Source organism: Podarcis bocagei, assembly GCF_964188305.1.
Source record: "Podarcis bocagei genome assembly, chromosome: 13".
Classification (NCBI taxonomy): domain Eukaryota; kingdom Metazoa; phylum Chordata; class Lepidosauria; order Squamata; family Lacertidae; genus Podarcis; species Podarcis bocagei.
The window spans coordinates 51,228,815-51,254,522 of record NC_138138.1 but is presented as its reverse complement, the minus strand read 5'-3'; the positions used below and the strand labels follow the sequence as shown (position 1 = coordinate 51,254,522).

At 50.4% G+C, this 25,708-nt stretch overlaps 1 protein-coding gene across 2 annotated transcripts in view; it reads left to right on the top strand.

Annotated features, from left to right (window-relative positions):
• LOC308571986 (myosin-7) overlaps window positions 1-25,708 on the top strand; it is a 42,324-nt gene that overhangs the window by 14,698 nt on the left and 1,918 nt on the right. For both annotated transcript variants that reach the window (XM_081167668.1, XM_081167669.1), the window contains exons 16-38: window positions 4,961-5,270; window positions 6,381-6,454; window positions 7,669-7,756; window positions 8,451-8,568; window positions 9,792-9,915; window positions 10,232-10,368; window positions 11,157-11,412; window positions 11,917-12,159; window positions 12,970-13,146; window positions 13,327-13,472; window positions 13,590-13,680; window positions 14,591-14,980; window positions 15,282-15,408; window positions 16,554-16,672; window positions 16,792-16,988; window positions 17,892-18,075; window positions 18,359-18,524; window positions 18,628-18,752; window positions 19,008-19,316; window positions 20,071-20,274; window positions 21,638-21,763; window positions 23,556-23,831; window positions 25,604-25,699. In XM_081167668.1, the coding sequence (XP_081023794.1) occupies window positions 4,961-5,270; window positions 6,381-6,454; window positions 7,669-7,756; window positions 8,451-8,568; window positions 9,792-9,915; window positions 10,232-10,368; window positions 11,157-11,412; window positions 11,917-12,159; window positions 12,970-13,146; window positions 13,327-13,472; window positions 13,590-13,680; window positions 14,591-14,980; window positions 15,282-15,408; window positions 16,554-16,672; window positions 16,792-16,988; window positions 17,892-18,075; window positions 18,359-18,524; window positions 18,628-18,752; window positions 19,008-19,316; window positions 20,071-20,274; window positions 21,638-21,763; window positions 23,556-23,831; window positions 25,604-25,699 (4,083 nt within the window). The remainder of the gene's footprint in view (window positions 1-4,960; window positions 5,271-6,380; window positions 6,455-7,668; window positions 7,757-8,450; window positions 8,569-9,791; window positions 9,916-10,231; window positions 10,369-11,156; window positions 11,413-11,916; window positions 12,160-12,969; window positions 13,147-13,326; window positions 13,473-13,589; window positions 13,681-14,590; window positions 14,981-15,281; window positions 15,409-16,553; window positions 16,673-16,791; window positions 16,989-17,891; window positions 18,076-18,358; window positions 18,525-18,627; window positions 18,753-19,007; window positions 19,317-20,070; window positions 20,275-21,637; window positions 21,764-23,555; window positions 23,832-25,603; window positions 25,700-25,708) is intronic.

Genomic DNA, 25,708 nt, shown 5'->3' with positions numbered 1-25,708 from the left:
TCATCTCGCTTTATTGGCCGAGGGAGCCGGCGTACAGCTTCCGGGTCATGTGGCCAGCATGACTAAGCCGCTTCTGGCGAACCAGAGTGGCGCACAGAAATGCCGTTTACCTTCCCGCCGGAGCAGTACCTATTTATCTACTTGCACTTTGAGGTGCTTTTGAACTGCTAGGTTGGCGGGAGCAGGGACCGAGCAACGGGAGCTCACCTCGTAGCGCGGATTCGAACCGCCGACCTTCTGATCGGCAAGCCCAAGCAGCTCAGTGGTTTAACCCACAGCGCCACCCGCATCCCATGATTGTAGAATCATGGAATTGTGGGGTTGAGACCCTCAAGAGTCATCCATTCCAACCCCCTGAGGTAAAGCTAAAGAATCTCTTCCAGGGGGTCATCCAACCTCTGTTTAAAAACCTCCAATGATTACTAGATCTGTCTATTTCTCTTCCATCTCAGTTTCACATGTGCCACAATCATAGGCCCATTCCATACCATGGATTTTTCAAAAGAATGCATGGGAAATTGGCATTTGTCCACCTTTCATGCACAATTCTTCCCCCGGGAATGTGCGTTCTTGCATCCTCTTCAGCACCCAGCTCCAAAATATGCATCCCCCCCCCACGCATTTTTAAAATGTAAAATGCATTCAGTGGTACCTTGGTTCTCAAACTTAATCCGTTCCGGAAGTCCATTCCAAAACCAAAGCACTCCAAAACCAAGGCGCACTTTCCCATAGAAAGTAACGCAAAACGGAATAATTTGTTCCAGACTTTTAAAAACAACCCCAAAACAGCAATTTAACATGAATCTTACTATCCAATGAGACCATTGATCCTAAAATGAAAGCAATAATCAATGTACTATACTATAAAATAAATAAGACAGTATTATAAATGATAAAAATTAAAAATATTTTTTTTCCTTACCTGCACTGATGATAGTCATCGCTTTTATCCATTTCCGCAGTCACACAATCAATCGATCAGTAGCTGAACTGGGTTCCACACGGTCACAAAAACAAATTAACCAAAAAAGCCTCAAAAGCAAAAATGCAAAATAAATAGCAAAAACAAAAGCACCAAACGTAATCCGTTCCGGAAGTCCATTTGACTTCCGAAATGTTTGAAAACCAAGGCTCAGCTTCTGATTGGTGCAGGCGCCCTGGAAACAAGAGCCAACAGCCGCATCAGATGTTTGGCTTCCGAAAAACGTTCAAAAACCGGAAAAATTACTTCTAGGTTTTCGGTGTTTGGGAACCAAGGGTCTGACTACCAAGGTGTTTGAGTACTAAGGTACCACTGTATTTTTATATACATTTATTGGCGCCGAGAATGCATGGTGACGTTCGGACTTCTGCAAAATCCACTTAATAGTTGCGTTCCAATCTGCACATTCAGTCTGGGACTGGCAAATCAAGCTGGCCCTTTTCCAAAAGCAGCCTGGACAAATTTCCTCTACATCCCTAAACGAGGGGAACCACCTGAGGTCATCTGGATGCCCTGACATATGAACCTGTTGCCTCCACAATCTGCACAGTCAGAGTATTCCTTTGTCAGTGTTGGAAGGTTTTTAAGCGGAGCTTGGATGGCCGCCTGCCAGGGATTCTTCCTGTGTTGCAGGGGGCTGGACTAGATGGTGCTTCCGACTCTACCATTCTTCGATTCCTGCTTGGCAGGGGGTTGGACTCGATGGCCCTTGTGGTCTCTTCCAACTCTATGATTCTATGATTCTATTCTATGATTCTATGATTACATGCTGCTGCTGCTGCTCTTTATGGCGAATGCCCTAAAGAGAAGCGCCGTGGCTCAGGGGTGGAATACCTGCTTTGCATGCAGAAGGTCCAATCCCTGGCCTATCTCTGTCCTGAGCCTGGGGGTAACCCGTGAAACACGGTCCAGGACCGGTCCAGAATCCAAAGGTTCTGCTGGGAGACAGTCCGACAGGGCCAAGGCAGGACATGAGGCAGGAAACCAGGCAAGGACAGGTACAGGATAATAATAATAATAATAATAATAATTTATTATTTATACCCCGCCCATCTGGCTGGGCCTCCCCAGCCACTCTGGGCGGCTTCCATAAAAACCAAAAATACAGTAAAATGTCACACGTTAAAAACTTCCCTGAACAGGGCTGCCTTAAGATGTCTCCTGAATGTCAGATAGTTGTTTATCGCTTTGACATCTGCTGGAAGGACGTTCCACAGGGCGGGCGCCACTACCGAGAAGGCCCTCTGCCTGGTTCCCTGTAGCTTTGCTTCTCGCAGTGAGGGAACCGCCAGAAGGCCCTCGGCGCTGGACCTCAGCGTCCGGGCAGACTGATGGGGGTGGAGACGCTCCTTCAGGTATACTGGACCGAGGCCGTTTAGGGCTTTAAAGGTCAGCACCAACACTTTGAATTGTGCTCGGAAACGTACTGGGAGCCAATGCAGGTCTTTCAAGACCGGTGTTATATGGTCTCGGCGGCCGCTCCCAGTCACCAGTCTAGCTGCCGCATTCTGGATTAGTTGTAGTTTCCGCGTCACCTTCAAAGGTAGCCCCACGTAGAGCGCATTGCAGTAGTCCAAGCGGGAGATAACCAGAGCATGCACCACTCTGGCGAGACAGTCCGCAAGCAGATAGGGTCTCAGCCTACGTACCAGATGGAGCTGGTAAACAGCTGCCCTGGACACAGATTTGACCTGTGCCTCCATGGACAGCTGTGAGTCCAAAATGACTCCCAGGCTGCGCACCTGGTCCTTCAGGGGCACAGTTACCCCATTCAGGACCAGGGAATCCTCCACACCTGCCCGCCTCCTGTCCCCCAAAAACAGTACTTCTGTCTTGTCAGGATTCAACCTCAATCTGTTAGCCGCCATCCATCCTCCAACCGCCTCCAGACACTCACACAGGACCTTCACCGCCTTCACTGGTTCTGATTTAAAAGAGAGGTAGAGCTGGGTGTCATCCGCATACTGATGAACACCCAGCCCAAACCTCCTGATGATCTCTCCCAGCGGCTTCATATAGATGTTAAAAAGCATGGGGGAGAGGACAGAACCCTGAGGCACCCCACAAGTGAGGGCCCAAGGGTCTGAACACTCATCCCCCACCACCACTTTCTGAACACGGCCCAGGAGGAAGGAGCGGAACCACTGTATAACAGTGCCCCCAGCTCCCAGCCCCTCAAGACGGTCCAGAAGGATGCTATGGTCGATGGTATCAAACGCCGCTGAGAGATCCAGCAGAACTAGGAAACAGCTCTCACCTTTGTCCCTAGCCCGCCGGAGATCATCAACCAGTGCGACCAAGGCAGTTTCAGTCCCATGATGAGGCCTGAATCCCGACTGGAAGGGATCCAAATGGTCCGCTTCTTCCAGGCGTGCCTGGAGTTGTTCAGCAACCACTCGCTCAATCACCTTGCCCAGGAATGGAAGATTTGAGACTGGGCGATAGTTGGCCATCGTGGCCGCATCTAAAGATGGTTTTTTAAGAAGCGGTTTAATAACCGCCTCTTTCAGCGGGTCTGGGAAGGCTCCCTCACGGAGGGAAGCATTCACCACCCCACGAAGCCCATCGCCCAGTCCTTCCCGGCTAGCTTTTATAAGCCAGGATGGGCAAGGATCCAGGAGACAGGTGGTTGGTTTCACTCGTCCAAGCAGCCTGTCCACATCCTCGGAGGTAACAGATTGAAATTGATCCCACTCAACTTGACTAGACAGAACTCTAGCACTCTCCCGCCCCGGCCCTGCTCCCACGGTGGAGTCTACTTCTTCCCGAATCTGGGCGATTTTATCTGCAAAAAACTTTGCAAAATCATTGCAGGAGAACATGTGGCCCGTACTGGGCCCCGATGTTGCAGGTGGTTCCGCTAAATTGTGAACCACCTGAAAAAGTCTCCTGCTGCTGTTTTCTGCAGATGCAATAGAGGCGGTGAAGAAATTCTTCTTCGCCGTCGCTATCGCCACTTGGTAGGCTCGACGTTGAGCTCTAACCTGTGTCCGGTCAGATTCGGAATGAGTTATCCGCCACCGGCGCTCTAGCCGTCTCAACGATTGTTTCATTGCCCTCAGATCCGTGGAAAACCACGGGGCTGTCCGGGCTCCATGCAATCGGAGAGGGCGCTTCGGAGCCAAACAGTCAATAGCCCTGGTTAACTCCACATTCCAGCGGGCCACCAGGGAATCGGCTGAAAGGCCATCAACATGGGATAAAGCATCCCCTACCACTCTCTGGAAACCATTTGGATCCATTAAGTGGCGGGGGCGGACCTCAGGCAGGATCTCAGGCAGGATCTGGCATACAGCAATGTTGCTCCTGCAACCTGGGGCAGGGTCCGACAGCCTTTTACCTTCGTCGGGGTAGCGGCCGGTCCTGATCCCCCGGCGACTCACCTCCCTGTTTCACCCAAAGGCGAGCACTCCTCCTGCGAGTACGCAGGTCTCTCCTTCTCTCAGACCTTAGTCTCTGCAGCTCGGGAGACGTCGGTGGGTTACTAGACCCAGAGGCCGCCTCAGCCTCCCCTGACCCAACTGGTAGTGGAGCAGCTGTAAGTGATGGCCCAGCTGAAGGCAACGAGGTCATCCCTGCATCTGGAGCCAGGGCAGACTCGGACCCCTGACTCCACCCAGCTGATGCTTGCCGCAGGGGAACCTGTGCAGACTGGGACTCTTCAGAAAAAAGCCCCAGACTTGGTTCAGATGATGCCTGAGGCAAAGGATCTGGTGCAGACTGAGTCTCCTCTGGTTCCAAGTCCGAGCCCGAGTCCCAGGCCATCACACTCTCCCTGCTCAGCCTCTGTGCGATCAAAATCCTGGGGGGCCGCTGCCAGTCCGTGTAGGCAGTATTGAGCTAGGTGGACCCAATGGCCTAGCTCAGCATAAGGCAGCTTCCTCTGTCCATAGCAAACGGCCACGGGGCAGAGCTGCCTGCTGGTGCCTCCTCCTCCTCCTTGCCCTCCATCCCCTGACGCCTGGTCCTCTTCCACAGCCCATGGGCATCATGTCCATCCTGGAGGAAGAGTGCATGTTCCCCAAGGCCACCGACATGACCTTCAAGGCCAAGCTGTATGACAACCACCTGGGCAAGTCGGCCAACTTTGGGAAGCCCCGCAACATCAAGGGCAAGCCGGAGGCCCATTTCTCCCTCATGCACTATGCCGGCACCGTCGACTACAACATCAACCACTGGCTACAGAAGAACAAGGATCCCCTCAACGAAACCGTGGTGGGGCTCTACCAGAAGTCGTCCCTCAAGCTCCTGGCTCATCTCTTCGCCAACTACACCGGATCGGACGCACGTAAGGGAGGGAACGGAAGGGGGCAAGGCCGGGCTGCCCGCATCCCAAACTCCATTCCGGTCCGTGAGATTGGATCTACAGAAAACCAAAGGCTCTGGTTTGGAGTCATTCGCTTTAATACTATGGCAGCCCAGTGACCCTCAGTCAGTGCGGCCGTTGGAGTGTGGGACTAGGACCTGGGAGACTGGGGTTCGAATTCCCGCTCTGCCGCAAGGCTTCCTGGGCGATGTTCGGCCTGTCGTTCGCTCTTAGCTTGACTTACCAGGGCACGCGAATGAAAGCAAAACGCAAACCGGGTGCCTGCCCACATCGCACTGCGATGAAAACAAAACAGTGTTATGTATTTGTAATAAAAATCAGCAGCCCTTCGTCAGCCTCATGCCCTGCCCTTGTCTCAGTGCAAATAGTTTCAAGCCAGCCACTAATAATAATAATAATAATAATAATAATAATAATAATAATAATAATAATAATAATAAATTTTATTTATACCCCACCCTCCCCAGCCAAGACCGGGCTCAGGGCAGCTAACAACCAATAATAAAAACAAGTTGATTAAAATACAACTTAAAAAAACAAGATTAAAATACAACATTAAAACATTAAGTTGCAGCCTCTTCACAGGAGGAGAAAGGAAAAAAGAAAGAGGGGGAGGGAATCAAATTGATTCTAAGCCAAAGGCCAGGCAGAACAACTCTGTCTTACAGGCCCTGCAGAAAGAAATCAGATCCCGCAGGGCCCTGGTCTCATGAGACAGAGCGTTCCACCAGGCAGGAGCCAGTGTTGAAAAGGCCCTGGCTCTGGTTGAGGCCAATCTAACTTCCTTAGGGCCCGGGACCTCTAGGGTGTTGCTGTTTATGGACCTTAAGGTCCTCCGTGGCGCATAGCGGGAGAGGCGGTCCCATAGGTACGAGGGTCCTAGGCCGTGAAGGGCTTTAAATTCATGGGAGTCCTCTCCAACCATGTAGATATTTGAGCTGTAGCGGGGGAAGCCTGTGACCCTCTCCTGTTGGATCCCATGCCTTCCTGATTAATGCCTTCCGGTATTTCTGCACATATCCTCACCCTTTAGGCTGCATCTTGAATCCCCGTTTTTCTCTCTCCAAACAGCTCCTGATTCCAAGGGGAAAACGACCCACAAAAAGAAGGGCTCTTCCTTCCAGACCGTATCTGCTCTGCACCGGGTGAGGATATCCTGAGGCCAGCTTGCTTGGAGAGGCTCGCAGCATCATCCTTAGGCAGCAGCCCTTGAGCTGTGCTTTTTCCTTACTCCTGGGGCTTCTCTGCTTCCTTGCACCCCTTTCCCCAGAGGAGGATGAGCTTCTGTGGTGGGCTTCCTCTGGTTGCAGCGCTCTCCTTAGGTCTACTTGCCCCATCACCACCAACCTTGTTGGCTGTCTGGAAACAAAAGGGGTTACAAGGTTGTTAATGGGGGACCCAGTGAGGCCTGATCCAAACTTGCCATGTTGCTCCCATCGCCCAAACTTCCCTTCAGTGGAGGCCACTGAGAGTTCCCACAACGAGGACCAAGTGGACAAACGCATCTTTTCTCCTCTTTTCTGCCTTCCTCTTAGCACAGCCTTTCTCAACCTGTGAGCAAGGCCAGAGCTCAGGGATGATGGGAGTTGTAGTCCAACAACATCTGGGGACCCTCAGGTTGAGAACTGCTGTCTTAGCACGTTTCTCCCTTTTGTCCAGAGTTCGAGCATCTTCAAAGTCCTTGACACCTTTAATAAACGCTGTCCTCCAACTAGAGCGCTCGCAGGCCAATATTTCCCAGTTGTCAGTGTTTATACTACATTTTTTAAGATTTGCCTTGAGAGAGTCTTTAAACCTCTTTTGTTGACCACCAACATTACGCTCTCCATTTTTAAGTTGGGAATAGAGTAGTTGCTTTGGAAGACGATAATCAGACATCCTGATTATTCTGGACTGCAACTCGGCTGGCTGGGGCTGATGGGATTTGTAGTCCAAAGCATCTAGAGCAGGCACGGCCAAACTTGGCCCTCCAGATGTTTTGGGACTACAATTCCCATCATCCCTGACCACTGGTCCTGTTAGCTAGGGATGATGGGAGTTGTAGTCCCAAAACATCTGGTGGGCCAAGTTTGGCCGTGCCTGATCTAGAGGTTGGCCAAGCCTGCCTTGTGGCCTCCAATCCCCTTTTCTCATCCTCCTTCCTGTCTCCAGCAAAACTATAACTCCTTTTCTCTGCCTGCTTTCCTTCCCCGTCAATCAAATCCATCTGCCCATCCTCTGCCTTGGCTGCCTGGACACCTCTCATTCCGCCCTCTTTCATAAAACTCGCTCCATCTCAACTACCTGCCTGCCTTCCCCAGTTGTCCTTCCTCGCCTCTCCCCTTCCTCTCAACTCACCTGCTCTTCCTTTCTCACCCAGGAGAACCTCAACAAGCTGATGACCAACCTGCGCTGCACCCACCCTCACTTTGTGCGCTGCATCATCCCCAACGAGACGAAGTCTCCAGGTGAGATCCCAGGTCCCCCTTGTATGATATGCCTTTGGGGCCCCACCGCTCTCCCTCTCTCTTGGACTCCCATCAGTCCAAGCTAGCACAGCCAATGGTCAGGGGTGGTGAGAGCTGTAGTCCTTGCGGAAGGCCTGTAGCTCAGTGGTAGAGCCACCTGCCTTGCACACTGAAGGTCGCAGGTTCAATCCCTGGTGTCTCCAATTAGGATTTCCATTGTAACTGGGGTAACCCCAGTGAGAGAGATTTTTGGAAGTACAGTGGTGCCTCGCAAGACGAAAAGAATCCGTTCTGTGATTCTCTTCGTCTAGCGGTTTTTTCGTCTTGCGAAGCAAGCCCATTGAAGGATTAGCGGATTAGCGGCTTTTAGCGGCTTATCTGCTGATCAGATCAGCTGATAAGCGGCTTAGCGGCTTAGAAAAGGGAGGGGGGGAGGAAAAAAACCAGCAGGAACTCGCAAGACATTGTCGTCTTGCGAAGCAAGCCCATAGGAAATTTGTTTTGCGAAGCACCTCCAAAACGGAAAACTCTTTCGTCTAGCAAGTTTTCCGTCTTGCGAGGCATTCGTCTTGCGGGGCACCACTGTATTTTAAGTGGTTAGGAAATGCTTTTAAATCACTAGATTAAAGTGCTTATGTGGTAGGGACCGATTTCCCCCATTCACGCACCTTTCCCCTTTCTCCTGCCCTCTCAGGTGTGATGGACAACCCCTTGGTCATGCACCAGCTGCGCTGTAACGGGGTGCTGGAGGGGATTCGGATCTGCCGGAAGGGGTTCCCCAACCGGATCCTCTACGGGGACTTCCGTCAAAGGTAGGCTTAACTCTCAAGTGGTGAAGACGGATGATGCTTCAGAAAAGCTGAGAGTGTCACTGGGGGAAGGTACATGAATATGGGGGTGCCCCGAGCGCAATGGGGCAACGTCGGAGGAAAGTTGCCTGCATGGCAGTTCACTGTCAGGGTTATGTCTGCTCAGTTCAAAAAGAAAATGCATCCTGCCTTTTATAGAATCCTAGAATTGTAGAGGTGGAAGAGACCTTGAAGACCATGTAGTCTAACCCCCTGCGGTGCAGAAATCATAGCTGTACATACAGTCCTGCCTTAGTTGTCAAACGCCCTGGAACTCGGACGTTTTGGCTCCCGAACGCCACAAACCCGGAAGTGATTGTTCTGGTTTGCGAACATTCTTTTGGAACCCAAATGTCTGATGAGGCTTCCGCGGCTTCTGATTAGCTGCAGCAGCTTCCTGCAACCAACCAGAAGCCACGATTTGGTTTTCAAACGTTTTGGAAGTGGAACGGACTTCCGGAACGGATTCCGTTCGACTCCCAAGGCCCGACCGTAAAGACATTTATATACCGCTCGATCATCAACATTTTATCCAAATGTAAAAGGTACTCACGGTACAGTCCTTAAATGATTTTAGCGTTGGAAGAATTGACCGCTAATGCCTCACAGTCTCGCAGCTTCGTACCAGCAAAGGAAGCGTTCTATCCGTTGCGTCGCAGCTCCAACCCCCTCGCTCTCGGAGCTCAAAACAGAGCTTGCCGGGGGGGGAGCACGTTTTTGACCCCCGCTGGATCCCACGTCCTCAAAATTTGAGTTTTTTCCTGGGGGTCCGCTACGCTGGAGTGGTTTTCCCCGCCTTTGATGTACCGAGATCTCCTCCGACGAAGAGACCTCCGACTGTGATGGCGCACGCTCAGCTGGAAGCCCCTGATCATCAACATTTTCAAGTGGTTCTGTGGGGAACTTTGAAGTCCTCTTGAACATTCCTACCCAAATCTCTAGTTTCTTGAGATTTAGGCACGGGCCACACCTTTCCAAACTTGCTTTCACAGTCATGAGGACTAGAAAGTTGATGAGAGAGAGAAAGATGAGATTCTCCGGGCCCCAAGTATTCTGCCACAATTTAGTTGTGAAATATACACGGTCCTGGCCTTTGATCTGGGCATCTGCCTACGTTGAGAGGAAAAAGCCTATGGAAGGGAAGCTGTCGGGGGTTATCTAGCGTTGCTTCCTTTCCTCTTCCCCAGATACCGCATCCTGAACCCAGCCGCCATCCCCGAAGGCCAGTTCATCGACAGCAGGAAGGGGGCGGAGAAGCTGTTGACCTCCCTCGATATCGACCACAACCAGTACAAATTTGGGCACACTAAGGTGAGAGGCGGGATGAGCCACTTCCTCACAGGGAAAAGGCGGTGACATCATCATTCTGGGCCGCGCTGTTGATTGGCTCTTCACAACAGAGGAGGCTAGGGCTAATCCTGGGTTGGGGTATGTGTTTTCTCCGCTGTCAAGGTTCCTGGTGAGGTTTGGCTTGGCTGTGACACACAAACACAAGCGCAGGACCTAAGCTTCAATATGTACAGAGCAGGGCAAGCGAAATTATATAGGCCCAGTAGCAAATTGGTAACCTGCGCAGGGGTCTGAGCACAAAAACCAGCCAACCACAATGCTCTCTTTTTTTGCCCAGGTGTTCTTCAAGGCTGGTCTCTTGGGTCTGCTGGAGGAGATGAGGGACGAGCGTCTCTCCCGCATCATCACCCGCATCCAGGCCCAGTCCCGCGGGGTCCTCGCCAGGATAGAAGTCAGGAAGATCATGGAAAGGAAGTAAGTCCCTTAGTGGATTTCCCCGGAATTTGTAGGTGTGGTTAGATGGGGAATGGCCTGGGCATGTTGGAGCCCTCCGGTTAGAATTAGGGATTAGGCGAGAAATTCAGTCCAGTTCTCATTTAAAAGTGAACCTGCCCAATTCACAGTTACTGAAACTGAAAGCTGGTCATCCTTCAAGATTCACAGCTCCCCAAATTTTGCAAATGCCGTTCTCCAGGCAAGTAATGTGCCCCAAAGGGCATATAGCAGGGTGAAGTGTGCAGAGAAGCGCACGTATTAGTGGAAATAAATACATTAACACGAAGCTATGCATAAAAGGGGGGGGTGCAGTCGGCAAAATTGCATACTCTCGCGGTAAACACTCGCTGGTGAATTTTCGCGAGGGATTTTCGAAAAAAAGAACTGCAAACTAATGTGGAGAATTGAACGAGGGGAAATTGGGAGGCTGAGAGACACCAAAATAGACAGACTCACTCCTCCCTTAGTCAGAACTAGGTGGACTCAGGAAACTGCTCACATGCAAACTAAGCCTTTCTGTATAATCTTGAGGACTATAAAATTTATGGAAGATTACATTCTCAGGATGTGGAATTCTGTGCTTCCTGCACTGAATGCAACTGCAAAATGGTGGAATAATCCCAACCTTGCTTGTTGCAAGGGAGCCTCCTGTTTCAGGCAGGGCTGCGTGGTCTCCCACTTGGCGAGGTGGCCCTTTCTGTGTTCTGTACCCTGATGTGTCCTCCCTCACCATGCCACCCCAAACTCTCCCCTTCTCTGATTGGCAGGGAATCGCTGCTGGTGATTCAGTATAACATCCGGTCCTTCATGGTGGTCAAGAACTGGCCTTGGATGAGGCTCTACTTCAAGATCAAGCCTCTGCTGAAGAGCGCGGAGACCGAGAAGGAGATGTTGGCCATGAAGGAGGAGTTTGCCAAGCTGAAGGAGGCTCTGGAGAAGTCGGAGGCCCGGAGGAAGGAGCTGGAGGAGAAGATGGTCTCCCTGCTCCAAGAGAAGAACGACCTCCAGCTGCAAGTGCAGGCTGTAAGTTGGGGCGATGGGGCAACAAAGATATGATTTGACCTTCTCCCTTAACCGCGGGTGGCGCTGTGGGTTAAACCACAAAGCCTAGGACTTGCCAATCAGAAGGTCGGCGGTTCGAATCCCCGTGATGGGGTGAGCTCCCATTGCTCGGTCCCTGCTCCTGCCAACCTAGCAGTTCGAAAGCACGTCAAAGTGCAAGTAGATAAATAGGTACCACTCCAGCGGGAAGGTAAACGGCATTTCCGTGTGCTGCTCTGGTTCGCCAGAAGCGGCTTAGTCATGCTGGCCACATGACCCGGAAGCTGTCTGCGGGCAAACGCTGGCTCCCTCGGCCTATGGAGCAAGATGAGCACTGCAACCCCAGAGTCGGTCACGACTGGACCTAATGGTCAGGGGTCCCTTCACCTTTACCTTTACTTAACCGCGAAAGGCAAAGTGGCTGAAAAGCACCATGAACTCTGGGTTTCACAGTAAAGCCTTGGGCGTGTCTTCTTCCTTTGCCAGGAGCAAGACAACCTTGCAGATGCAGAAGAGCGCTGTGACCAGCTGATCAAGAACAAGATTCAGCTGGAGGCCAAGGTGAAGGAGCAGACGGAGAGGCTGGAGGATGAGGAGGAGATGAACGCCGAGCTGACGGCCAAGAAGCGGAAGCTGGAGGACGAGTGTTCGGAGCTCAAGAAGGACATTGATGACCTGGAGCTGACCCTGGCCAAAGTGGAGAAGGAGAAGCACGCCACAGAGAACAAGGTGAGCGGGGATGGAAGCGAAATCCAAGGAGCTTTTGCTACTATCAGCTGGGTCTGGATTAAGGTTGGCAGCTGGGAGAGTTGATTCTCCAAGCGATTCCTGTGCTGGGTGGACTTAGAGTTTTCTTTTGGGAGTCTCCAACCTTTGTTGTGTTCGATTCAGTGCCACCTTGAATTTTGCCTACATCCACCTTCTTCTTCTTTGGCGATCACTTATAGGCAAGTAAGATTGTCTTCCATAAACACGGTTTTAACAGTGAGTCCGTAAGTGACTGTGGAGGCGAATTCTGGATCCACACGTCCTTCCACAGTGGGGATGTAGGTTTCCAGATGATAGTTGATCATGGTGAAGGTTTGCCAAATGCACTTTCCTCTTAGCACATTTCTCTCTTTCGTCCTGAGTTCGAGCGTCTTCAAAGCCCGTGACACCTTTGGTAAAGGCTGTTCTCCAATTGGAGCACTCACAGGCCAGTGTTTCCCAGTTGTTGGTGTTTAAACTACATTTTTTAAGATTTGCCTTGAGACAGTCTTTAAACCTCTTTTGTTGATCACCAGCATTGCACTTTCCATTTTTAAGTTGGGAATAGAGTAGTTGCTTTGGAAAACGATAATCGGGCATCCGCACAACATGACCAGTCCAACGAGATTGATGTTGAAGAATCATTGCTTCGACACTGGTTATCTTTAGTTCACCTGTCTGCCCATTAGTTCACCTGTCTGCCCAAGTGATGTGTAAAAATTTTCTGAGACACTGTTGATGGAATCTTTCGAGGATTCCATCTAATAACTCAAAATTATAATATGCCCATAGGCTAAGAACCTCACAGAGGAGATGGCTGGCCTGGATGAGATCATCGTGAAGCTAACCAAGGAGAAGAAAGCTCTCCAGGAGGCCCACCAGCAAGCCTTGGATGACCTACAAGCTGAGGAAGACAAGGTCAACACCCTTACGAAAGCCAAGGTCAAGTTGGAACAGCAAGTGGACGATGTAAGTGCATCAACACTCACAGGGGAGACAGCCTGTTATTTTCCGCACCTTCCTTGAAGTAGTCGGAGGCATTCAGTGTAGTAAAAAAGCCCCCCACACAAGTACATTGTTGATCTTAGGAGGAATAGCAATTCCTTTCTCAGTTTCTGGATTCAGGGTCTCACTGTCTTTGCTCAACAGCTGGAAGGATCGCTGGAGCAAGAGAAGAAAATCCGTATGGACCTGGAACGAGCCAAGAGGAAGTTGGAAGGGGACTTGAAGCTGACTCAAGAAAGCATCATGGACCTGGAGAACGACAAGCAGCAGTTGGACGAGAAGCTGAAGAAGTAGGGGTGCTTTAGTTTATCGCCAACTCCCCGCCTCCCTTTTCTTGTGGATATTTGTTCTACTGCTGCCTGCCTCTCTGTGGTTGGATGTAGCAAGTTGGTTCTTGTCTTCCCCAGGAAAGACTTTGAGCTCAACGCACTCAATGCTAGAATTGAAGATGAGCAGTCCTTGGCCATCCAGTTGCAGAAGAAGCTCAAAGAGCTACAGGTAAAAGGTTGATGACAGGGTGGTGTGCATTGAAGCCAACTTCACTGGTGTGGTCTCTCTCCCCCTCTGTCTGTCTGTCTCTATCTGTGTGTGTATGTGTGTGTGTGTGTGTGTATGTGTGTGTAACTAAGGACCAACATGAGGCATATTTTTGGGCAGAGGATAGCTGCATCCAACAGAGCAATAACTTTCGAGAAATTCTGTACCTCCAATACCTGCTGTGAGGAATGGGGATGTTATTAGCAACCATGTTAGCTTTACATTCTGCTCAGTTTTCTGCCATTTTTTTTTAAACCCACAAACCTCTCGCAATTAAATTATATGCATTTCCCTCTAAAATATACACGTTTGCATGCACTTTCCTACGAAATGCATTTCTGGATGCAACCATACGAGCTGAGAATTGCATCGTTCATTCACTCTGAAGGAGACAGTCGTAACTTGGATCCCGAACGCCCTGGAACTCGGACGCTTTGGCTCCCAAACACTGCAAACTCGGAAGTGATTGTTCTGGTTTACAAACGTTCTTTTGGAACCTGAACGTCCAACGGGGATTCCAGGGCTTCTGATTGGCTGCAGGAGCTTCCTGCAGCCAATCAGAAGCCACAGTTTGGTTTTTGAATGTTTTGGAAGTCAGAACGGATTCTGTTTGACTTCCAAGGTACGACTGTAACTGTGTTCCGATCCATGTATTAGTCTAGGAAGTGCAAATTGGGTCAGTCCACTTAAAGATTTAGATTGAATGGAATCCTCCAGTGCCCCTAGATGTTATTGACCTTTGAACCTCCATGGAAGCTTCACGAATCTGGATCTAGGCCTGGGCTTTTGAAATGGAGGCCACCGACAGAATTCCTGGAGCGTGCTTTTCTGGATCTTGCTGACAGAATGTCTCCCTGCTTCCCTGGTCCAGGCGCGGATTGAGGAGCTGGAAGAGGAGCTGGAGGCGGAGCGCACAGCCCGGGCCAAGGTGGAGAAGCAGCGCTCCGACCTCTCGCGGGAGCTGGAGGAGATCAGCGAGCGGCTTGAGGAGGCCGGCGGGGCCACGTCCGTGCAGATCGAGCTGAACAAGAAGCGGGAGGCGGAATTCCAGAAGATGCGCCGCGACCTGGAGGAGGCGACTCTGCAGCACGAGGCCACGGCGGCCACGCTCCGCAAGAAGCACGCCGACTCGGCGGCAGAGCTGGGGGAGCAGATCGACAACCTGCAGCGCGTGAAGCAGAAGCTGGAGAAGGAGAAGAGCGAGTTGAAGTTGGAGCTGGACGATGTCGCCTCCAACATGGAGCAGCTGCTGAAAGCCAAGGTTCTAAGCCAAAGAACGGGGGCGGGGTTTGTTTGGGGTGGGGCAAGGCAGGTGATGTCATGGTCTGAGGGCGGAGTCACGGTTTGCAGCAGGGTTGTAGCACGGCGGGAGAACAACCTGGAGACATCGAAGCGGTTGATTTGGACTGGGATACAAAGATAGGGAGGGAATGAGATTCAGAGGGAGCTCCCTTCATTCCAGAATTAAAATTAAAATTGTTCCCTCCTCTGACTGGGTGCTGCTACTCTCCATTCACCGCTACGTTTATTCCCCAACAACTCCTCTCGCCGTTGGGTTTCAGGCCAACCTGGAGAAAATGTGCCGCACCTTTGAGGACCAAATGAACGAGCACCGGGCCAAGTCTGAGGAGAGTCAGCGAATGGTCCACGACCTCACCTCTCAGCGAGCTAAGCTCCAGACTGAGAATGGTGAGTAGAGAAGGCTGATGCACGTTCATACGATGTCTTTTTCCTGGAGATTGAATTTAGGACATTTTGCATGCGAGGCTGGTGCTCTACTATTGAGCTAAAACCCCTCTCCCATAGCTTGATGGCTGGCCCTTCCAGACAGTTTTCTGGTTTAGCCATTTCTCCTCCATCTTTGCTCAGATGCAGCCAGGTTTCCACCTACCTAAACTTCCATTCATCCGTCCATCCATTCAAAGTTTTCTTTCTTTTCTTCCTTCCTGCCACGCCCTACTTTCATCACCCCTCCCTCTTTCCCCCTTCTTTCAAAATGATTGCTCGTACAGTGGTTCCTCGGTTCTCGAACGTAATTCATTCCGGAAGACCGTTCGAGTTCCGAAACGTTTGACAACCGAGGCACAAAGGGCAACCTGCAAATTCAATTGAGGAAATTGAAAAACACGCAGCGGAAGCCGTTTGACTTCCGAGGTGCGTCCAAAAACGGAAGCATTTACTTCCGGGTTTTCGGCGTTCAGGTTCCGAAACATTCGTCAACGGAGACATTCGAGAAACGAAGTACCATTGTACCATGTTCATTTACAGTGGTACCTCGGGTTACAGACGCTTCAGGTTACAGACTCCTCTAACCTATAAATAGTACCTCGGGTTAAGAACTTTGCTTCAGGATGAGAACAGAAATTGTGCAGCAGCAGCAGTGCACCGGCAGCGGGAGGCCCCATTAGCTAAAGTGGTACCTCAGGTTAAGAACAGTTTCAGGTTAAGAACGGACTTCCGGAACGAATTAGGTTCTTAACCAGGGGTACCACTGTACTTTCCAAGCTAAAAATCAACATTCTGATGCTCCTCCCCACTCCAAAAGAAACCTTGAATACATAAATGACCCAAGCTATCCTTTATGCCTTAACTCTTAACCCTGCAGGGGGGAGGGGGAACCAGCTAGCCACTAACTTCTATTTTTTAAAAAAACACCCTAGTCCACCTAATTTGGTGTTCATCTTCGATGGCACCCTCTGCAGAGCATTTTCTGAAGAGAAGCGTGTAGAGACAGACACTGTCAGCCTGTGGGGTCCCTGTTCAACATGGCTGCCGATTCCGATGACAAAACTCCCGGAGATAATGGATTCCTCCGCCCCAACTCTTCTCCCTAGGTGAATTATCCCGCCAGATGGATGAGAAGGACGCTTTGATCAACCAGCTGACACGAGGGAAGCTGACGTACACCCAGCAACTGGAAGATCTGAAGAGGCAACTGGAAGAAGAAGCTAAGGTAAGGGGGACGCAAAGAGGTTTGGGAAGGAAGTCCACAGGACTCAACGCGAAGGGTAGATACTGGTCCTGTCAGGACTGACGGTCACTGAGGCCACGTGGCTGTTCCCTTCCCCTCAGGCCAAGAATGCTCTGGCGCATGCGCTGCAGTCGGCCCGCCATGACTGTGACCTTATGAGGGAGCAGTATGAGGAAGAAACGGAGGCCAAAGCGGAGCTTCAGCGCTCGCTGTCGAAGGCCAATTCCGAGGTGGCGCAGTGGAGGACCAAGTACGAAACCGACGCCATCCAGAGGACGGAGGAGCTGGAGGAAGCCAAGTAAGTGGGGCGGAGGGCAATGAGACCCACAACTCGCCTCACCTCACAACCACAGGCCTGTTGCACCACCCACCCTTTCTCACCCTTGTATGTTCAAGTTGAAACAATGCAATAGCCAATACAGTGGTACCTCTGGTTGCGAACGGGATCCGTTCCGGAGCCCCATTCGCAACATGAGCAGAATGCAACCCACGTCTGCGTGGGTCGCGATTTGCTGCTTCTGCGCATGCGTGTGATGTCATTTTGAGCGTCTGCGCATGCGTGAGCGGCGAAACCCGGAAGTAACCCTTTCCGGGTTGCTGCGGGACGCAACCTGAAAATATTTAACCTGAAGCAAACGTAACAAGAGGTATGACTGTAAAGGGGGGAAATGCAATTGAAACAACAAAAACACGTAGAACGGTAAAACTGTCCCAGCCGAAAACAGGACAGTCGATTCAGCAAAAGAAATGGGTCTCGTAAAACAAAATAGGCGAAAGTAAAGAGGTGTGTACAGCGAAAGCCGTACATTGAAGATGCTAGGCTCTGTGAGGAGGGAATTCAATGGCTTAAGGGCTGCCACAGAGAAAGTTCTTGCCCTGCATTTTAGAGGGTAGACCAAGTACCAAGGGGTCTGCCAATCTCAACACCTGAGAGAGTCTTTAGGGACGGAGGCCATCTTTCTTGAGGCCTAAGTGGCCTAGGGTTTTAAACGCCACTACGAGCTCCTTGAATTGGGCCTGGACTCCAACACTTTTGACTCCAGCCTGAATTTAATTCCCCCAGAGGAGTTGTTATTTTAAGCAAAGCAGGAGGGGTGAGCCCCTTCTGATTATCTCCTTTCATTAAGCCCTTCCTTATCATGGATTTGGGCTCCTTCTATTGGCTTATGGTGCCTGTCACCCTGCCCCGTTTGTGTGTCAGGAAGAAGCTGGCGCAGCGCCTGCAAGATGCCGAAGAGGCGGTGGAGGCCGTGAACGCCAAGTGCTCCTCGCTGGAAAAGACCAAGCACCGCCTGCAGAACGAGATCGAAGACCTCATGGTGGACGTGGAGCGCTCAAACGCGGCCGCAGCTGCCCTGGACAAGAAGCAGAGGAACTTCGACAAAGTACGGCGGGAAAAGTGGAGGGAATGATCCGGAAGGGATGGGTTGGGGACAGCTGTGGGTACCCCAGTTCTGCTTGGTGGGGATACTGGGCCGTACTGGACGCTTGTGAAGCTCAGCTCACGTCTGCGCCACATGCTCTTAACTCACTTTAACCAGTACGCCACAACGGCTTGGCTTCAAGGGCGTCCGTTTGCTCGTTGTTGGGAGCAGCGGGCCTAGGAGTGCCTCAAGAAATAGCTATTCTCAAACCTTACTCTCTCCGCTTCTCCGTCACCCACCGCAGCTCCTGTCAGAGTGGAAGCAGAAGTACGAGGAGTCCCAGACGGAGCTGGAGTCGTCGCAGAAGGAGGCCCGTTCTCTCAGCACCGAGCTCTTCAAGCTGAAGAACGCCTACGAGGAGTCGCTGGAGCACCTGGAGACCTTCAAGAGGGAGAACAAGAACTTGCAAGGTGAGCCTTTTTCTCCCTCAGGGGCCAATCGTCCCGTGCCCCAAACGAAACCCGCTCCTGTCGGATGCCACCTGACTCCCTACCTTTTTGCTGTTCCCGGCAGAGGAGATTTCCGACCTCACAGAGCAGCTTGGATCCAGCGGCAAGACCATCCACGAGCTCGAGAAAGTGCGGAAGCAACTCGACGCGGAGAAGATGGAGTTGCAGGCGGCTCTGGAGGAGGCTGAGGTGAGGAGGGCCTTTGGCTGTGATCCAAAAGCGACACTGCGGCCATCTTGTTTTTCAGTTGGCCTTTCCATCTTCCTCTTTCCGTTCCCTCAGATTCGTTTCATCCTCCCCTCACAATCTTTCGCCTACAGATGTACAAATGTCCTCTCTGTCAGGCCTTTCTCTCCTCGCCCCTATTTTCATCTGAGGAATGCGGGAGGACATGGCATGACCTTGTTCCTTTCCCTCTACCCTGTATCTCCCTCCACGATCCAGGCCTCTCTGGAGCACGAGGAGGGCAAGATCCTGCGGGCCCAGCTGGAGTTCAACCAGATCAAGGCCGACATCGAGCGCAAGCTGGCCGAGAAGGACGAGGAGATGGAGCAGGCCAAGCGCAACCACTTGAGGATGGTGGACTCGCTCCAGGCCTCCCTCGACGCCGAGACCCGCAGCCGCAACGAGGCGCTGAGGGTCAAGAAGAAGATGGAGGGCGACCTCAACGAGATGGAGATCCAGCTCAGCCACGCCAACCGCATCGCGGCCGAGGCGCAGAAGCAAGTCAAAACCTTGCAGGGATACCTCAAGGTAACACCAGAAAGTTCAGTCTTCTTGTCCCCAGTGGGGTGAAGCCCCCTTCAGTTTGTACCTCATCTCTCCCTCCCCACAACCCCTGCCTTCATCTTGCCTCCCTTCTTCTTTTTCTATAATTTTTATTAAATTTGCTGTTTTACATTTTATAATATTCATTTAAACAACCTTAAAATATCAGCGACTTCCCTTCTTCTCTTTCCACGGCTCATTTCGCATAACATAAATCCTTGCATATTTTATATAAACTATTCAGTATTCCATTATTACATCCATCAAAACTTATTTACACCATTTAATTTATCTTAATGCTGCCCACGGTTTCAAATATACCCAATTTCCCCCCATATATTCAAGAAACGTTTTCTAATCTTTTATAAATGTATGTTCTTCTTGTTCTCTTATTCTATATGTTAAGTCTGCAAGCTGCACATATTCCATCATTTTAAGTTGCCATTCTTCTTTAGTTGGAGCCTCGCTCATTTTCCATTTTGGGGCTAACAAAACACGGGCCGCCGTAGTGGCATACATAAATAACCTTTTCTGACACCTGGGAATTTCCATCTGAATTATCCCCAACAAAAAGGACTCTGGGTTTTTTGTGGTTTTTTTTTGGAAAAGTACTTTTAAACATTTTTTTCAATTCATTGTGAATTATTTCCTTTTACAGGTCCACCACACATGATGGACCGCAGCCTCAGTCTCACTGCATTTCCAGCACTTATCTCGACTCCCTCCTTTTCCCTCCCAGGACACCCAGATACAGTTGGACGACGCCGTCCGAGCCAACGAGGACCTGAAAGAGAACATCGCCATTGTGGAGCGGAGGAACAACCTGCTGCAGGCGGAGCTGGAGGAGCTGCGTGCCGTGGTGGAGCAGACGGAACGGGCCCGAAAGCTGGCAGAGCAGGAGCTGATAGAAACCAGTGAGAGAGTCCAGCTCCTCCACACACAAGTAAGAGCAGCCTCAGAAGCAAGGCTGTTACTGAACCTCCTGGGTCGGGATCATCCGGGAAACAGAAAATTTCTGCCCTCAGACATCCCTTCCTATGATGTACGTTTTCGCTATACCTTTGTATAGTGGCATTCGCAGGAGTGACTTAATACTCATCCCGCATTTGTAAGAAATCGGTACTTTAGTGTGGCAGCACCTTATACTTTGGAACTCCCTGCCAATTGACACCAGGGTGGGGCCTTCCCTGTGATCTTTCCGCCACCTGCTTAGCACAGGCATAGGCAAACTCAGCCCTCCAGATGTTTTGGGACTACAACTCCCATCATCCCTGACCACTAGTCCTGCTAGCTAGGGATGATGGGAGTTGTAGTCCCAAAACATCTGGAGGGCCAAGTTTGACTATGCCAGGCTTAGAATAATTTTTGTTTAGACAAGCCCACTCAGATATGGAGTACGTTAATTGATTTATTTATTTTTTAGCTTACAGCTGGTTTTAATTAATAGTAGGGGTTGTTGTTTTTTTTAAAAAGCTGTTTATAACTCTTTATGACCGATAATTTTATTGTTTTATTGTTTTTGCAAATTGCTCTGAGGTGTTTTTCTTTTTTAAAAAACACAATCAAGCGGTGCATAACCTTTTTAATGAAATAAATAACTTCTCAGCAACCAAATTGCCTTATTGGGGAGGCAGAGGCTTCGGGGCATCCAATCTGGGGCCCTCCCCGGTGTGGCCACGCAGCCCTGACCTCACCGACACCTCGGCAGTGATGCCACCGCTGTTGCTGCAGCTCTTCCCTGCCCGGTGAGCTGCTCCTGGGCTTTCCAGAACATTCTGAGCAGAGACCAGCATTCACCGTATAATCCTAATGTTTTTACCACTGCCTCAGGAGTGGTGTGGGGCAATGGATTTATGGGTTGACCAGTAGCAGAAGCTTGGGGTGCCAAGCACGGACCGGAGTCGGGAGATGATTTCTTAGCTGGGGTAGATGGTAGCAGTGCCACAGGCTGCCAGAGAAACATCTGGGTTGTGGGGAAGGGGCATGCGCAGGCCCTCAGAAAGGAAGCAGCACCTAGGAAGGCCCTCTTTCCCCACGACGCTGGTCGGCCACTCCTGCCTCTGGTGTGGGGGAATGGACTTTCCGTCCATAGAAGATTCCAGAAACCATGGGACCAGCGTGCTGTGGGATTTCTTAGGATGGTTCAGAAATTGGGGAGTGGGGGCTACGAGGTCTAGAAAGAGTGGCTGCCTTTGCCTCAGGCTATGAAGCCGTTTTCTGAGGTCATATTTTGGCAGGTCCTCCTATTTCTCCGGAGGCCAGCAGCCCTAGATCAAAAAAAACCCCACAGTGTATTTGTTTCACAGAACACCAGCCTCATCAACCAGAAAAAGAAGATGGAGTCCGACCTGTCCCAGCTGCAGACGGAGGTGGAGGAGGCAATTCAGGAGTGCAGGAACGCTGAGGAGAAGGCCAAGAAGGCCATCACGGACGTGAGTGGAATGAGAGATGCGCTCTTCTTCTTCTCCATGGAAGCAGTGGCTCCAACCTGGAAGGGTTCCTTATGATCATGGAAACCTGCCTCAAACCATTGGTCCATTGAGCTCAGTGTTGTCTACACTGACCGGCAGGGTTTAGACAGACGAGAAGCATTTGCACTAAGGTTATTTATTAGGAGTTGCCTCAACTGCACACTACAACATGGGTGGGTGACCTGCGACCCTGACCTCATCATGTGCGGCCCCCAACACCTCCCAAAAGTTGATCCATCTTCCCTTCCTTCCCATTAATGTCCTCCTTGCTTTTTCTAGTTTATTCCTAGTGTTTTTCCCCCACTTTCTGTGTAGTTTCAAAACAGCTGGAAGGCGCAGTGCTTTATTTGATTAAAATAACTTGATGGGATCTTTTAACAAAAACTATTCCCCGTTTTATATGGCAAAGGTTTATTCTGGCCCATCATTCTGAGAACAAACGCATAGATTTCAGTCATCTGTGTGCGCGTCCGCTGAAGCACACTAAAGTCAGAAAGGAATTTTGTTCATTTGCTGTAGTTCTGTTGTATAGTTACTTACCTGAGAGTAGCAACATTTAACTCAGTGGCGCTTCGTTCTGAGTTGAATTTTCGCAGGACCAGGAATTCTAATCTGAGGTAGCCATGGTGAAAATTGAAGCAGAGCTGGTTTTTTTCTTTTCTTTTTCTGGATTAATTAAAAAAAAGCCTATTTTCGTTGCTGGCTTCACCCACCAGCAGTTCTGCCCACTGCCAGCATGCGGACTCCTTAAGGAATGCAGCTCTGACAGAAAAAAATGTTGCCCCCCACCCAGAACACTGTATTCTTCCCCCACTAGTAGAACCATGTTTAGTGAGGATAATGAGAGCATATCCCAGAATTCACTTTTTCCTTTGATTTATTGAGAGGAGGAAGGAGCCATCCTCTCTGTGGTGGAAAATGAGGAGAGGCCTGTTAGTCACATTGACAGAATACAGTGGTACGTCGGTTTTCGAACGCAATCTGTTCTGGAAGACCGTTCGAGTTCTGAAAACTCAATAGCCGACAGCTAGGCCTCAGGATCTTGCATTCAGTGGAAGCCGCATGGCATGTTCGACTTCCAAGCATGGCTGTCAACTTTTCCCTTTTCTTGCAAGGAATCCTGTTCGGAATAAGGGAATTTCCCTTAAAAAAACATTGACAGCTACGCTTCTGAGGCGTCTGTGAAAACTGAAGTATTTACTTCTGGGTTTACGGCGTTCGTAAACCAAAATGTTCATCAACGGAGACGTTCGAAAACCGAGGTACCACTGTAAGTGGTCCAGGGATATAAAGAGGAGTACGGGCTCCGGGTGGCGCTGTGGGTTAAACCACTGAGCCTAGGGCTTCCCGATCAGAAGGTCGGCGGTTCAAATCCCCACGACGGGGTGAGCTCCCGTTATTCGGTCCTTGCTCCTGCCAACCTTGCAGTTTGAAAGCACATCAAAGTACAAGTAGATAAATAGGTACCGCTCTGGCGGGAAGGTAAACGGCGTTTCTGTGCGCTGCTCTGGTTCGCCAGAAGCAGCTTAGTCATGCTGGCCACGGAAGCTGTACGCCGGCTCCCTCGGCCAGTAAAGCGAGATGAGCGCCACAACCTCAGAGTCGGCCACAACTGGACCTAATGGTCAGGGGTCCCTTTACCTTTACAGTTATGCGCTCCTGCCCCCTTCACCTCCTCCCCTCAGGATTTTTAAGGCCAGCGTTGGGTTTGCCAGGCTGAGGTAATTCTCTGCGTTCTCTCTGCTTCCTCCAGGCGGCCATGATGGCGGAGGAGCTGAAGAAGGAGCAGGACACCAGCGCTCACCTGGAGAGGATGAAGAAGAACATGGAGCAGACCATCAAGGACCTGCAGCTGCGGCTGGACGAGGCGGAACAGCTGGCCCTGAAGGGCGGAAAGAAGCAGTTGCAGAAGCTGGAGGCCCGAGTGCGGGAGCTGGAGAACGAGCTGGAGATGGAGCAGAAGCGCAATGCTGAGAACGTCAAGGGCATGCGCAAGTGCGAGAGGCGCATCAAGGAGCTCACCTACCAGGTGCGGGGGCTCACAGACCTCCTTTCTATGCAGAACAGCATCTAGTTGAGCCATGTTTCAATCTAACTGCATTCCGAGCAAGTAGCCTCCAGAACACATTGTCAGCGCCATCCCCCCGATTGCTAGTGGCTTGGCTCAGGGATCTGGGAAGATCTAGAATCAGGATGGCGATCTCGCCAAGCTTAAGATCACCTAATCAAACTGGTGGCATACAAAATCTAATGAAGAGCTGCGTTGCTCTGTGATTTTCGAATAACAGGGAGAGTTGAAACTAGTTGAGAATTCAGAGGTACAGTGGTACCTCGGGTTAATTACTTAATTCGTTCCGGAGGTCCGTTCTTAACCTGAAACTGTTCTTAACCTGAAGCACCACTTTAGCTAATGGGGCCTCCTGCTGCCGCCGCACCGGCAGAGCACGATTTCTGTTCTCATCCTGAAGGAAAGTTCTTAACCCAAGGTACTATTTCTGGGTTAGCGGAGTCTGTAACCTGAAGCGTATGTAACCTGAGGTACCACTGTAATATCTTCTCCTGAAAATGAAAATGCAGGTTTGTTGCACTGAAAATGTACACCTGACATGTATTAATACATGTAACTTATTAGGTCAGCCAGACATGAATTAATAAATGTAACTTATTAGGTCAGCCAGATGTTGCAGGAGACAGGTGGATCTGTTTAGGAACGGCTTCTGGAACCAAGCATGGTTTTTTGTGTAAATTCTAGAGAGGAAAAATGTGCTCTGGAACAGTGAACTCAATAGTGCCCCCCCCACCAGATACAACCACACACAGTGTGGAGATCAAAATACTGATATCTCCATTAGGAATTCAGAGTTCTGATGCGATGGCTGTCAGTGGAGCTTCAAAACATGTCCACCATCTTTTAGGTCTAGCACAGTCCAGAAGGAATTAAGACTCACAGCTGTGACAGGGGAAGGCAGGACTGCCCAGTGAGAAGGGGCAAGATGGGAGTCTCCCATTCCACATTTGGGAGCAGCAAACTTGCTTAGAGGGCACGGAGTGAGCTAGCTTTGGGTTCTCCCGGGGTATGGCTGCTGACTTACTGCCAGCGCTGCCAGCATCTTCTATTCAAATGTGATTTTGGTTTTAAACGCAGTGTAAGGTAGTCTCTATGGGAGTACAGTGGTACCTCGGGTTAAGTACTTAATTCGTTCCAGTGGTCTGTTCTTAACCTGAAGCACCACTTTAGCTAATGGGGCCTCCTGCTGCTGCTGCACCGCCGGAGCACGATTTCTGTTCTCATCCTGAAGCAAAGTTCTTAACCCGAGATACTATTTCTGGGTTAGCGGAGTCTGTAACCTGAAGCGTATAAAACCTGAAGTGTATGTATGTTGTTCTGTATGGGGCAATGACAATAAAGATTGTCGTATCTGCCACCTGAGGCAAATGCTGATTGTTGCCTAATGGTAAGGCCAGCTCTAGGATGCAATGCGAGCAGGAACGAAAGTCATTTAGGAATGGATGTATGGGGGAAGAATCAGTTCTGGATGAGCCCAGCAGGGAAAGGAAACTAAGAAGGCCTGTTTCGGTTTTTGAAAACCTAAGAAAACCTTGTTTCAGTTTTTAAATAGTTTGGTAGTCTACGGCTGCTGGGTAAAGTTTGTTCCTTCTAATCCAGCCTCCGTGGACCATTTGCAGTCCTGCAAATACTACATGGGAGGTGGCAAAGCTGTCAACCCAGCACAGTGTGTCAGTTTCCTTCTTCAGCTAAATAACCTGCCTGTCTCTCCTTTCTTTCATTTTGTATTGTAGACAGAGGAGGACCGGAAAAACCTCGTCCGTCTCCAAGATCTGGTGGATAAACTCCAGTTGAAAGTCAAGGCTTACAAGAGGCAGGCTGAAGAAGCGGTAAGCATG